General features: G+C 46.3%; 2 protein-coding genes across 13 annotated transcripts in view; one reads left to right on the forward strand and one right to left on the reverse strand.

Moving 5' to 3' along the window:
• Git2 (GIT ArfGAP 2) overlaps positions 1–11,597 on the reverse strand; it is a 52,539-nt gene extending 40,942 nt beyond the window's left edge. For 7 of the 11 annotated variants that reach the window (XR_004769492.1, XM_027416017.2, XM_027416013.2 and 4 more), the window contains exons 1-6: positions 11,399–11,596; positions 7,913–8,046; positions 5,421–5,533; positions 4,823–4,928; positions 2,629–2,715; positions 2,385–2,515 (exon numbers count right to left, since the gene is read on the reverse strand). Coding sequence is in view for 10 of the 11 variants with exons in the window: in XM_027416017.2 (XP_027271818.1) it covers positions 2,385–2,515; positions 2,629–2,715; positions 4,823–4,928; positions 5,421–5,533; positions 7,913–8,046; positions 11,399–11,450 (623 nt within the window). In the remaining variant the exon portion in view is untranslated. Of the gene's footprint in view, positions 1–2,384; positions 2,516–2,628; positions 2,716–4,822; positions 4,929–5,420; positions 5,534–7,912; positions 8,047–11,398 lie in introns of all 11 variants that reach the window. The other 4 variants (XM_027416022.2, XM_027416021.2, XM_027416020.2 and 1 more) reach the window with 2 other exon arrangements.
• Positions 11,598–12,939: 1,342 nt separating this feature from the next.
• The window catches only part of Ankrd13a (ankyrin repeat domain 13A), a 34,173-nt gene continuing 32,422 nt past the window's right edge, over positions 12,940–14,690 (forward strand). The window contains exon 1 of one of the 2 annotated variants that reach the window (XM_027416023.2): positions 12,940–13,301. In XM_027416023.2, coding sequence (XP_027271824.1) covers positions 13,206–13,301 — 96 coding nt within the window. In that variant the 5' untranslated portion in view covers positions 12,940–13,205. The remainder of the gene's footprint in view (positions 13,302–14,690) is intronic. The other variant, XM_027416024.2, reaches the window with a different exon arrangement.

Raw genomic sequence — 14,690 nt, forward strand, 5'->3', positions numbered from 1 at the left:
TCTAAGATCAAATCTAGCTCCAGGCAGTCTCTCTCTCCACATACTTCCTGACCTACACATATCTGAATCTAACAGGCACCCTGCTTTCTCAGTAGATGAAATGGGCTTTAGCGGTGCATCTGGTGGAGCTTTCTCTGTCAGTGAGGACTGAAATGAAGCAGCATGGTCCAACCCCAAAGCTGATCAGACACTGCCTTCCTCTCCCTACTCCCACACCCTTGCCTTCTCCAGTCCAATCTCCACGGTGATGAATACACTTCGTCCATCCCCATCTCCCACCCTTGAATCTGTCTTTTCTCTCAAGGATTCTTTAGTTCCTCCTTCACAGGTCCAAATCCAACCCACTCCTCAACAACCACTGAAGAAATCTAATCATTGGAGCCAGAACGAAGAAACCTTACATATGCTCATTTTCTGTTATGTGTCACTATGTGTGTATGGGGTGGACATGAAACATGTTTGCATGTATGTGGGCCCATGTGTTGGTGTGGATGCACATGTATATGGAGGTTCAAAGCTTACATCAGAAATCTTCCTTGACTGCTCTCCACCTTATCACTAAGGCAAAGTCTTGACTGACCCCAGAACCTGATGACACAGCTAGTCTTGCTAGTCAGCTAGCTACAGGGATTCTCTGTCTGCCTTCTACTGTTGGAATACAGCAGGGCCACCACGCTCACCCATCACGATCACAAGGTATTTGTGTGAGCTCTGAGGGTCCGAACTCTGGTCTTCATGCATGCACAGCAAGTGCTTTAGTCAGTGGGCCATCTCCACAGCCCCTGACACATGCTTTTTGAACTTTATCATGTATTTGATGGCATGTGTGTGGGAGTGGGTTCTTTCCCTCGTCTCTCTGGATTTTGCCAAGCATGCACATACCAGGATAGCTGGTTCACAAGCTTTGTAACTCTCCTGTCTGCCTCCCATCCTGCTGTGGGTGTGGGGATTACATATGTGTGAACACCACACCTGTCATTTCATGTGGGTTCTGGGGACCACACTCAGGTTTTTATACTAGCCACATGTACTTTTTAAGACCAACTTATCAGCAGTGCATGGTAGTTCACACCTGCAATCATAGCATGGGGAGAGGGAGGATAGCATAGGCAGGAATATTTCTGTAAATTCAAGGCCAACCTGGGTTACAGAGTCAGACCCTGTCTCAAAACAGAAAACAAAACAAAACATGGCTAATTGTCCATTTTGTCAACAATTCATACATAATCTTGCCTCAATTCCTTCAGGTATTTATTAGTCATCTTTTCTAGAGAAGTAAAGCCAGGATTCTGAGACAGACTTTTGTCATTTTCCCTGTTTAATTCGTTGTGAAGCAGAATAAGATGCTTCATAGTTAATAAATCTGGAAAGAGAAGGAAAGATGTCCACCTTCCCTCACCTAGACTTGCATGTTTAAATGGATTTATTAAACCCCATCAAGTTCCTTCATGCTCCAGCATTTCAGCTGTAGCAGAGTATAGCAGTTACTCAGGGGCACACGGTAAGAAATTCAAGATCCGCATGGTATCAAAACCAAACCAAACCACAGCAGGAACAATTTAAAGATGCATTAAAAACTTGAAGAGTGGGTTTTGCATTTCGCCCCCAATGTCAGGGATTGAACTCATGCTCCAGCCTTGTGCTATGTTTCTAGTCCTATTTTGTTCCTTGTGCGAATAGGCAGGCAGGCCACTCAGTGAGCCATTTCCCTAGCCCCTTCTCTAATTCTAATTTTTTTTTCCTGGGTTTTCAAGACAGAGTTTCTCTGTGCCTTTGGAGCTGTCCTAGAACTAGCTCTTGTAGATCAGGCTGGTCTTGAACTCAGAGATCCTGCCTCTGCTGCCCCCCCCCAGTTCTGGGATTAAAGGTGTGCGCCACCACCATCCCGGCCTCTTATTTAATTTTTAAAATTAAGATTTATTTATTTTTATGAGTAAATGTTCTAGCTGCATGTAAATGCATTTCAGGTGTGCCTAGTGCCCTTGGAGGACAGAAGAGGGTGTTAGAACCCACAGAACTGGAGTTACAGATGAGGGAACATTTGGTGCTGGGAACCTATCCCTGAACCCCAGTGCTCTGCAAGAGCAGCTGGTGATCTTAACCACTGAGCCAACTCTCCAGCCACCCAGACTCCCAATTCTTGATACTTATTTGTTCGCTATTGCTTGAACACTACTTTGTTACAATGACTGGAAGTTAAGCACACCAGTTTATGATTCTAGATTCCGTGGTCTTGCCTGTCTCAACTGATGTTGAGATGTCTTCATTTACAAAATAATAGAATGTAAATCTCTAAAGGACTGAACACAAATCACACACAGTTCAGTCACTTAGCAAGGAAACATACTCAGCACACAGATGATCCAAGACCCTCAGCCCCTCACCTTGCATAATCAACAGGAGTCTTCCCACTAGAGTCTTGCGTGCCTGGGTCAGCTCCATATACTGCCAATAATTCAGCCTGTAAAATCTGTCCTGCTTTGGAGGCGACATGGAGTGGAGTGCTTCCTTTTTCCTAAGAATTATTAATAACGGTAGACAAAAAAAAAAAAAAGCAAACTAAGTAAACTTAGCTATTCAAATACAACTCAGTCAATCTGACATCTGAATCAATTGATGTTTCCATACAGGATGAAAGAAGTTGGCTTGGGCTCCTAGAGATAGCAGTCTCAGACAGGTCTCCAGGTTCCCTGTTCTCACACTTGAATGCAGTTGCTGAAAAACAAAGAAAGAGTAGTTGTAAAAAGCGTTATTAAGAGTGATGTGTTGGAGCAGCTGGTGACCTATTTTAATACACTCTCCATTAGTAACAAATCTTTCTTTGGCTTAGGAAGACAGGGAGTTCACAATGGCTACAGGCTGTAGGTGAGTCTCACACATTTTACCCACAAGGAGCTAGAACTGTGAAGGCTAGTATGGGGCGTGCCAGGTAAAGGTACAACTATAACCCAAGTGGGAAGCACTTCAAGATGGGGCTCTGCAGTTGGGTGGAATGCATTTCAAGGTCTACTGCCTTCCCCCTGTATGATCTGACAAAAGCTCTTCGGGCAGTGAAACCTGGGTACCTGACACAAGAAACACTTCAAACCTCAGACACAGCTACACTCTTCATTATTAGATGCTGCCACGGGTACTGCTGTCCCTGGGGCCTCAAGCTGCCATGCATAAGTACACCTGCCTTTCATCATCTGCCATTAGTCTGCATTTTTCATCTAGCCACTAAATGCTTTTACTAGGCTGCTCTTGGTGGGAAACAGGGCCGTACTCCACCAAATTCCTTGTTACCACAGAAAAGCTCTAAAACAAGCACAAAGCAAGCTTTCCTTCAAGTTTAATCTAGAATTGTTCCAGACGCAGTAATTGGCACCATAGAAACAGAGAAACCTACTGTAGCCAGTCTTTTGGTTTTTTTAATTATATGTATGTGTGTACATATGTGCACATTGAGTGCAGGTGCCCACAGAGGCCAGAAAAAGGTGTCAGATCCTCTGGAGCTACATTACAGATGGTTGTGAGTCATCTGATATGGTTCATCTCCAAGAACACTATGCATTTGCTCTTAATTACTGATCCATCTCTCCAGCCCCAAATTATTATTATTATTATTATTATTATTATTATTATTATTATTATTATCACTCACCCACCCACTTTTACACAAGGTCTTACTATGCAATCCTGGCTGTCCTAGAACTCACTGTATAAACCAGGCCAGCTTTGAATTCACAGCTATCTCCCTGCCTCTGACTCCCAAAAGTTGGGAATTATATACCCACCACACCTGGCTATGGTTTTTTATCTGGTAAAAAAGGAGAGAAACTACTTAGGTCTATTAATTAGCAGAAAAACGATACATGTCTGTGTAAATTAGTACTCTGAATCATGCACGTACTCTGTTCAAAGCACCTCTCCAAAACTAAGATGTGCGTTTTTATACCACCTATTCTAGATACCCAAGGCCCACAGAGAAAGTGCCCGCTCACCACTGTGACAGACCCTGAGTGGGACAGCTCAAGTCACACTCTACCTTCTCAAGGTCCTCCTTGAGGACCTTGCACCCGTGAAGCTGAAGCAGTGAGCCTCCTCCCTCCTCTGTTCTAGTCTCAAACACCCTGAAAACTTCCTAGGCCCTTCCAGAAACACTCCTTTGAAATGGCTGTTATTTCCAAGCAGAGAACTTACCCAAACATATACATGAAAATAGTACTGAAAAAGCACAAATCATTAATTAAAATTTTATTTATTTGTTTTTGGGTTTTTCCGAGACGGGGTTTCTCTGTGGCTTTAGAGGCTGTCCTGGAACTAGCTCTTGTAGACCAGGCTAGTCTTGAACTCACAGAGATCTGCCTGCTTCTGCCTCCTGAGTGCTGGGATTAAAGGCTCAAGCCAACACCACCCGGATAAAAATTTTTTTATTCTTTTATTTTTTAAGATTTTATTTATTTATTATGTATACTACATTCTGCTTCCATGTATATATGCACACCAGAAGAGGGCATCAGATCTCATAACGGATGGTTTTGAGCCACCATGTGGTTGCTGGGAATTGAACTCAGGACCTCTGGAAGAGCAGTCGGTGCTCTTAACTTCTCCAGCCTCTAAATTTTTTTTTTAAAAGAGGGAAAAATCCTGTTTCTGAGACACTTATTTTTCCTCTTTGGCTGGTATGTTCAAGAGGAGTGACTGCCACTTAAGAGAAAATGGCAACAGTCAGTTACTTAAAGGTGCAGAAGAGACTGGTATCTCCCTCCTGTACCACTTCTAAGTGAATTGAGCCACTGTCTCACCAGACTCCCTGAGGGACTGTAAAGAATGTGCCCACCTTACTAAGATCTTTGGCAGTCACACTGTCGTCGTCACGGCAGGGCAAACGGTGAACAAACGCTAACATCTGATACTTGGCTCTGATGAATTCTGCTTTATTGGGGCTGGTTTGAAAACAAAAAAGCAAACAGTTCACTTGCAGTTCAGACACATTTCTCAATCTTTGTACTGTAAGAAGAGGTAGTGACCACAGCCCCCACTTGAGAATACACTTCAGCAGTGCTGAAGACATGATCTGAAAACACATTACCACTTTTATAGCGTCTTTCTTCCCTTTCTGACTTCCTTAACTGATGGAACCCAGGAGGAAGTAGCATTTAGTCCCTCATCAGGTGAGGCACTGGGCAGAAGCCGCTATAAGCCAGGTTTCTGGTCTGACTGCCACTAGTTCTGACACCTAGTCGCCAAGCTCTGGTCTACAACTGGAGAAATCATTTCATTCAGCAGGGTAACCAAGCAAGCAATGGCCCACCTGCCTCACTCTGCCTTTCACACAGCAAAAGCCCCATGCACAAGGCCGATCAAAATAGCCACATTCCTTCCAACAGGGCCATTTGTTGCGAAGAAATAGAAGTAGTTTGAAACATTGCACTCACTGTACTTTATCCTGTGGATTAGCTTTCCGTCTTCCACTCATAATAGACGCGGGGTCCAGCAAAGAATGCTCCCATATAGAATTAGCACCATTGTTATACAAGGTCTCAACCATCTGAAACCAAGTAGCATGAAATGATATTTTATTTCCTCAAATATTCAAAAAGAGTCAGTGAAAAAAAATGGAAAAATAGCACATCATTAACCATACTAGCACGTCTGTATAACGCTCCATTACTGTTTCTGATTGTAGAGTCAGACTGAAGAGCTCGAGGTAGGATTTGGCTTTGCTTATAGAATAGCCAATCTGGCGTGATTGTATGTACTTACAAACAGAAGAAAAAGTGACTGATGATGCTTTAGGGTGGCATTTTCCTGCCTGAACAAATGCTACTTTATCCCCGTACACACTAGTCACTTAATACTTTTCATTAAATCCACCTATTTAAAGAATATTATTAATAATTGTTAGTTTTTTTATACATACCTAAATAAAGTAATGCAATAAACGTATATCTCAGTGCTATCTCTCTCAAACACCCCATTAGGGTTCATGTCTCTCCTTAGTGTCAACCCTGGCATTTTCAATTACTCATCTCTGGACCGTTTGTAAATTCTAAAACTGTAAACAAAGATAGACCTGGAAGCAGCACACTACTTTCGTGTGAGAATGGGCCTTTGGGAAGTCCTAAGTAGAATGTTTTTGTTTGGTTGTTTTGGTTTTTGGAAGACAGGGTTTCTCCACGTAGCCCTGGCTGTCCTAGAACTCCCCTCTTGAGTGCTGGGATGAAAGGTAGGAGCCACCAATGCCTGGCTTAAGCAGACCATCTTAACAAACATCTCAACTTCATTATCCAACAAACAGGACTCCTAGGAAGGCCCATCTGCTCGTGCAGCTCATGGGCATCTCTCTCTCTCTCTTTTTAAATTTTTTTTTTAATCAAATGATTTATTGAACCTTTATGTGCATTGGGGTGAAGGTATCAGATCCCCTGGAACTAGAGTTACAGACAGCTGTAAGCTGCCATGTGGGTGCTCTGGGTCCTCTGGAAGAAGAGTTAGTGCTCTTAACCACTGAGCCATCTCTCCAGCCCTCATGGGCATCTCTTATCAGCAACTCAAAGCACTTGCTTTGGTACCTTGGTTCATGTGAGTTTAAGGAGTGCCATGTAGAGCAGTTGCAGATTTAGTGAGATGTGTATTAAGACAAATATCACAAAATGCACTGCTGTGGAATAATCCTTCTGTACATTGTGAAAATGTCCCACTGAAAAACTCAGACTACAATGCACGATAAATCCCAAGTTTCAAAAGAACTGAAGAATGTGTACCCCAAATAAAAGTACAAGGAACATGACATCAGCTCCCAAATAAGACAAAGACCCCCTGACAAGTATTAGGTGCACAATCAAAACATGCTCACTTAGTCTCTGCCTGACATTGAGGCTTTAAGAAAACCTCAGATGCTGAAGGGATTTCTGAAGAATCCCAGGCTACACTTTGATCAAAGCAGGAAAAAATTGTCTAAAAATATAAGCAGATACTTAGGAATTGCATGTTAATGACAAGTTTTTCAGCAGTGGGGCTTTCAGGATCATTTATCACAGTATATAGGAAAGACAGACTTTTTAAAAATAATTTCTAGGAGCTGGAGAGATGGCTCAGTGTTCTAAACCAAGCCCTTGTTCTTGCAGAAGACCCGGGTTTGAGCCCCATCAGGAGATCCCGTGCCCTCATCTGGATACACACACACACACACACACACACACACACACACACACTCACGCATGCATGCACACACGGAAAATAGTTATACATATAAAATAAATAAATCTAAAAAAAAAAAGGTTAAAAAATAAAAATAATTTCTGAGGGCTGGAGAGATGGTTCAGTGGTTGAGAACACTGGCTGCTCTTCCAAAGTATATAGGTTTAATTCCCAGCACTCACATGGCAGCTCACAGATGTCTGTAACTCCAGTTCTAGGGGATCCTGACACCTTCATACAAACATGCATTCAGGCAAAAGCACCAATGCATTAAAAATAAATTAACTAAAAAATAATTTCTGATGTTGGACATGGTGGTACAAACCTTTAATTTTAGCACTTAGGAAGCAGAGGTGACCAGCCAGGGCTACACAGTGAGACTCTTGTCTCAAACAAAATAAAACAAATTCTAGTGACAATCTAGAAAGTCAGCAGCCAAAACTTACTAAGAAATGTAAACTTTTATTGATACATTCTATTGATATATCTATGTATAACTGCATTTCAGGGAACAACATTATGTTAGGTGATCAAAGAATGAACAGATACTGATTTCAATACAGGGCAATAGTATACTATACATAGAAACGAAGGGTACAACACTTTATCCATTTATGATCCAAATATTTTTATAAGATTTAAGATGTACATTAGGAGATCTTTTAGTTGCTAAAATAACAATCCTAAAACACAAATTTCCAATTATGAAAATTTTCTTATTATTTACCTGAAGCAGTGTTGGAGGCCATGGTGTGTGTTTAAGATGCCTTACTTGGGAGATATGGCGTCCTAGACTCCGATGTACACTGCAACACTCGTCACATATAAAAGTTCCCCTATTTACTGATGCCCAGGAAGGATCTGGAAAAAGAATGACACCTCAGTGGCAAGGACACTAATTGGATGCTATATACAGGGTGGTGAAAGATGGCTGACACTTGATTTAAAAAAAAAAACAAAAAAAAAAAAACAGAACAAGTTTTTGTTGTTTTATGTTTCTCAATATATGACTCGGATGGACCAGCCTGAGGATCCCACCCACCTTGACTGAACTTACAGCCCTACACAGCAGCTGCCTTCTTCCTGTGCAGGCTCGTCTGCAGCCTGACTGTGGGTCCACCACCACACCATAGGCACATACTCTTACAGAATGGTAAAGAAGCAGATTGAAGGAGCAGGGGTGGGTCATTCTACTGTTTCCTTGCAGTGCTGGGGATTGAACCTGGGGCCTTGTCCATGGTGGGCACGCTCTACCATTGAGCTCCGTCTCAACTCAATGAATCATTTTTAGTCCATCTTTGTAAATAAGACTACACAATCTTGACAGTGGATTATTCTCATACAGTATCTAAAGTAAACAGTGAAGTGCCCACTGCCCAGTGTAGGAAGTCAAGGCCCATATGCTAACACAAATCCAGAAGAGAACTGCAGAATTGTTCAGCTCTTCTGAGGCAGGAAAGGGTGGCCCACTCCTCTAAGGCAATGCTCTATGACAACACCAGTTGTTTTAGACAACCTGCTGGATCCAGTCTTGCAGCTGACTCGAAGGAAGGCACCTCACAGAAATAAAGACGTAAACCAAAATGAACAGCATTTCTCGTTGAGTACAATACTTTCTTTCCTTTGAAATCCAAAAAAGCTTCATCACACAATCTTTCATAAGAGGAATAATTTACACTATTCAGGCAGGATGGTTCTGGGCAAGTAAACTGAGCCTTAGAAACCCCAAATAAAGACAGGCCTTTCCCATTCCATCAGACTCACAGTGCGGTGACAGTAGGTGCTACTCCAGCTGCCTGGCCTAAGGGTTACACTTTAAAATTCTTCAATGTCCACAAAAATCTCTAAAATGCATGTATATCATGCTTACCATTTTTAACAATTTATTCTAACCCCTTCAAACCATATAATGAAAAGTTATGGGATTTCAATCAGAGACAAACCCTGGGAGCCAGAGAATACGGTGGTAAGAGGGTTGGTTATGGAGACAAAGAGCCCATGGTTTGAATTCCAACTCTGCCACCACTTCTTGTGCAATAATCCGAGGCAAGTTACTTCTTTGAGTGTCCTCATAGTGGGACAGGGAGGGTCAATGCAAATAAGAATAAATAAAGTATCTATCATGGGGGCACAGGAATGATGCATTTTAAATGAACTAGATTCATTAAAAACAAACAAGAATCAGGGCTGGGCTTTGTGGAGCCCCCACACCAACCACAAAGGTAAACAAGACATAATCATAGTGAAGTGTGTTCCCTAGGACAAAACAGAAAAGAATCCAGCAGGTTCAACTGTAGTTGCTACTATGGCATTCTAAGGAGGCGGGCGGGGAGTATGAAGATTCTGACAGACACATGCAACACTGCTTCTGCATCGTCTATTAGTATTAGGACTGGACATGTGGCTTTGCTTTTTATTGTCAGAGGTTCACAGTATTCCTAGGCAAATCAACCAGGAGGAGAGCAATGGTTTAGCCCACATTAAACCAACGGTCTTGATTAATCACTTAAACACCACGGATCAGAATCCCAAGGAAAGAACACTGACAACACAGAAAATGACAATCAAGCTTTTGTCAATGAGGTTGGGTGAAGTCCTTCCAGTTTATCTGGAAGGTTCCATGAACAAACACTACACATGGACTTCAAAGGTATCTGTGCCTCCGGCCATCGTATGCAAATTCTGTCCAGGAGAGTTAAGTATTTCATCGTCTTCTGAGATGGCCTGCACATTAAGATTTCAAAGGAGCCCGAATCCTACAGCTGACCCTCCACCTAAGCGGTGCATAAAAGGCAGCATAAATTCCTAGTCTGCCAGTTCACCCTTCAAGGTAGCCTCATTATATTCAAAACAGGAAGGAAGTGACTCAAGTTTTTCTAGATTTTGGCATTCAAGACAACTAATATGAAACAACAGACAAGGTCCTGAAATGGCACAAATGGACAAGACAGTTTTCAGGGTACCAAGGAGAAGCCATCTGCTTTTGCCTCGTACCTTCCAGTGGAGAAGTAAAGAATGTGCATCCCAAGAGGAAGTTTTAAGTTAGACACACATGAATCAACGGAAAACAGGCAAGAAAAGAAGGAAGCGGAACAATCGACATTTTATAGAAAATGATAGTTTGTACAAACCTGGCTTAGAGTATAAAGCACTCCTTTAAAAACCCTCCCTGCCTGTCTTTACCTTCCCTCTGAACTGTTAACCTGTAGTAGCCAGGACTATGAAATAACTAAGAGTTAGCACAGCACCATTTACAATCTGCCTCTGCTTCTAAATGACAAGATGAAAACAGTTACAAACCGCCTGTGTTCAAAGACTTAATTAGGCTTGTTTATTGAACATCGGAAAGTCATCTAAATATGTAACTGACTAAACACTCGAAGTTAATCAAGTCCAAGAAACAAAATGATCACAAAAAAATCCGAATCAAAACATGTCAATTGGATTCCAATTACTAAGCCAGATCCAATCTTCGAATCCAAACACTATCTGCAGTAGGAGCCGTTTTGGCCATTCGATGTCCCCGAGTTTACAATGCCAGCGACTGTGTGTTTGGTACACTTCTGAAGCCAAATTGCAGCTGAAGGAACTACAACGGTTTTCAACTGAGTAACATCATACAAAAGACACGATCCCCTGGGGAATATCCCACTGACCACTGCGCACTGTACTGGTGATAATTTCCACCGGGAAAATGAGGAAAACCAGGTTAGAGCAAGTGAAGTCATTAGTCCAAGGTCACGCAGAGGGGCGAAACCTGGTGGGAAACTTGAGAACCCGAGCTCGGGCTGTCTCCCCCCCCCCCCCCAGGAGCGGCTTGCAGGGCGCGGGACAACCCTCCACTCGGGGCCCCTAGGGCAGCGCAGCCCAGCGGTCGCGCGCACGCTCGGGCCGGGGGACCGGGAAGGGGAAACACCTGCAACCTCGCTCGGGCCGCCCGCGTCTGCCTCCTGTCACCGGCTTTCCGGGGCTGCCGAACCCTTCCCGTCCCGTCCACTCCCGGGTCCAGTCGCCTCTGCCCTCGGTCGGGCCGCGGAAAGGAGTGAGCGACCCCCGGGGCCGCGAGGCTGACAGGCCCGGGACCGTCTCGCGCCCGGGCGGCCAGGGGGGTCGGCGTGGCTGGGCCGCAGCCAACCTCCCGCCCGCGGGGACAGCCCCGCCAGGAGTCCGGACCCCGAGAGCGCGGCGAGCGGGCCCCGCCGGCGTCACTCACCCGGCCCGCTGCAGTCGGCGCACACGTCGCTGCTCCGGAGCCGCTTCGACATGGCTCCCGCTTCACCTGCCGGGAACCCCGCGACGGCAGAGGCGGCGGCGGCGGCGGTGGCGGTGGCGGCGGTGGTGGCGCTTCCGCTCTAACGGGTCCCCGGGCGGCGCTGGCGGCGCCTCTCCCCTCAGCGCCTCGCAGCCCCGGCACACTGCGCACGCGCGGGGAGACGTCCTGCCGAGCCTGACGGATCATGTGACCGGAAAGGGCACGCTTCCTTATCGCCATCTTGAATGAGGGCAGAGGTCTGCCCGAGCATCCTTTGCCTGTCTCTAAATACTCCCGCAGTTGGGCTTTCCCTTTTGGGGAGTGATTTCCTGATCCTGGACCCATTAGTACCAGAGGAAGAAGCAAAACCTTGTGACAAAAAACTCTAAACGTACAATCTCCCGGAGACAGTCATCAGTTAAGTTCATTTAGTCATGCCCATCTCTCCAAAGTGATGTTAACACACACTCCTTTATTAAAGCTTTTTAGGCACCATCTCGGTGTTACTAATCCCGTATTAGCTTCACTCAGAGGAGTGAGCTAGGTTGGTTACAATTCTTGACCGGCCCTTGCACTCATCTGAAAAGCTGGGACGACTTCGTGGCAGCTGTAAACATCTGGGCAGACACAACACTGGGTTGGTTCTTCACTGTTTCAAGAAGTCGCAGCCCAGAGGATGGATTTGACTTGTGCCTGTTGTGGGCCAACCTGGAGACTTACTCTATTAGTCCTCTGGGCCACAATCCTAAATCCGAATGGCTAGCTTAACGAGACTGATGCGGGATAGACCTTCAGGGTGAGTACTTTGAATTATAGCCTAGTTGGGAATTCAGACAAAATAAGTGGTTTTCAACTGGGCGATTTATTTGTTTGTTTGTTTGTTTTAACCTCCGGGGGACAACTGCGAACGTCTGGAGACCGTTTTGGGGAGAGTGCTGATGGCATTGAGTAGGCAGCGCTCAGCCTCCTACAAAGCGTCCACAACAAAGAACCCTCCAGTGCAAATACTCCAAAGCTTAGAAGCCCAGAGACACAACTACCCCGATATCTTGAGGATATCTGGTGCCACCTCTCCAGGGTTCAGTCCTTCCGTGGAAACGATTTCGTGTTGCCCACTTCCAAAATGGCTTCTGACCAATCGTGGAAGGCTCCAGCCAGATGGTTTGGTCCAGGCTGGCACCCCCGGGCTACAAAGCCAATGGAAGGGGCCCATTTGTGGAGCGAACCACTGGAGGGGCTGGAGCGGCAGGGGAGAGCCAGGGGACGCGCACCCTGAATTTTGCGCTTGAGGATCTCAGGCTTCCTGGCGGGGGGATGTCCCACGTTTCCATAGACCTTTGATCGTCGTGTGTCCCGGGGTGGGGGTGCGGCGGGACGAAATGGATCAAGGCTCGGGTCTGTCTCGGGGCCGCGTCCCCCGCCGCGGCGCTCGGTGGAACGCCCCGTGCACTTCCCTGTTCGGGGCGGTTCGGCCGGCGACAGTCGGTTCGCGAGCTGTCAGCTCGGGCGCGAGCGCGCGGGGCGCGGGGTGGGCGCGGCCGAGCGGGTCCCCGAGCCGGTCCCCAGCCCGGCCCGCGACCCCGGGCCTCCAGAGCCGCCCGCTCCGGCCTCGGAGGCCCCCGCCGCCCGCCGCGTCCCGCACTCGCCCGCTCGCCGCTCTCTTCCCCTCGCTCTCTGGACAGTCGGGCGGGCGGGTCCCCGAGACCCCGTCGGATCGAGGCTGGTGGCGGCAGGCGGGCGGTCAGGCCCGGGCCGCGGCCTCCTCGCCATGTCCTCGGCCCGCGAAGCCAGCAGCCGCTTCCCGCTGCACCTCCTGGTTTGGAACAACGACTACCGGCAGCTGGAGAAGGAGCTGCGGGGCCAGGTGAGGCGCCGAGTCGGAGTCGGAGTCGGTTCGTCTCCCGAGCCCCGCTAGGACCCGTATCGAGCGATTCCTGTAGACCGGGCTGTATGCCGAGGGCTTTTGGTACAGTGTCTCCTTTCCATTGTCGCTAGGAATGAATGCTGATATGACAGGGAAGGAAACTGAGACCCCAGAGCCTACTTGCCTTGCGCAAGGCCACCTGGCTAATGAGTACCAAGTCTGGATCTTTAATCTCAGGCTGGCTGGCCCCCGAATGCACCTTTAGGTTTTATGGCCTCCAAGGCGGAAGAGCAACACACACACCTCTTACTTCACCCACCCTTGTTCTGGGGAAGAGCTTGGTTGGCTTCGGAGGCCGGGTTCTAGCTCCCTAGTGACCTTGGGCAAAGCAGTTACGTTCTGGGGCCCACTCTACCTTACCCGTAGGGTGAGGATGTTGTCAGCGATGAGGGAAAACCCAGTACCTGTCTGGACTGATGGTTCTGGGGCTGGGCCTAGGAATCAGAATTTAACGAGCTCCCCAAGGTGGCTGATGTAATGTTTGAGATTATCTGGAGCTCAGACCCCTTAGGACCCCTCCCTGTTCTGAAATGCTTTGGTGTTTTTTGTTTGTTTGTTTGTTTGTTTTTATTTTTCCTTAAAAAAAACACATTGCCATCTCTGAAAATCAGTGGTTCTCAATTGGAGATGATGGGGGGGGTATGTGGCAGTGCAAGGTGACATTTTTGGTTGTTATACTTGGGAGGTTAACATCTAGTTGGGTGGAGGCCAGGGACCCCGCTGTGTCCTACAGTGTTCAAGGTAGCCACCCACCCACAGCAGAGAGTTCCCTGACTCCAAATGTCAATAGTGCTTTGGTTAAGGTTGAGAAGCTTTGCCTTATAAGTATATTCTTATTTTGTTGTTTGGGGTTTCTTGGTTTTTCTTTTCTTTTTCTTTCTCTCTTTCTCTGTCTTTCTTTTTGAGACAGTCTCACTGTTTTATTGCCCTGCTAAGCCTGGAATTCACTGAGTAGCCCAGGCTGGCCCCTAACTTGGGAGGTAGCCTCCTGAATGCTGAGCCACCACCTGGTCTGAGATGACAGTATTAATGGCATTGCAACAATTTTAGTAGGTATTGGTCTCCTCGAGTTCCTTTTTTTTTGTTGTTGTTGTTTTGGTTTTTTTTGTTTGTTTGTTTGTTTTCGAGATAGGGTTTCTCTGTGTAGCTTTGGAGCCTATCCTGGCACTCGAGGCTGGCCTCGAACTCACAGAGAATCTGCCTGCCTCTGCCTCCCGAGTGCTGGGATTAAAGACGTGCGCCACCAACGCCCTGCTCCTCGAGTTCCATTTTAACAAGCAGCAAATAAGATAAGGGTCTGTAATTACTCCTGGAATCTGTCATGATTCA

The sequence above is a fragment of the Cricetulus griseus genome, chromosome 4 (assembly GCF_003668045.3).
Source record: "Cricetulus griseus strain 17A/GY chromosome 4, alternate assembly CriGri-PICRH-1.0, whole genome shotgun sequence".
NCBI classification, from domain to species: domain Eukaryota; kingdom Metazoa; phylum Chordata; class Mammalia; order Rodentia; family Cricetidae; genus Cricetulus; species Cricetulus griseus.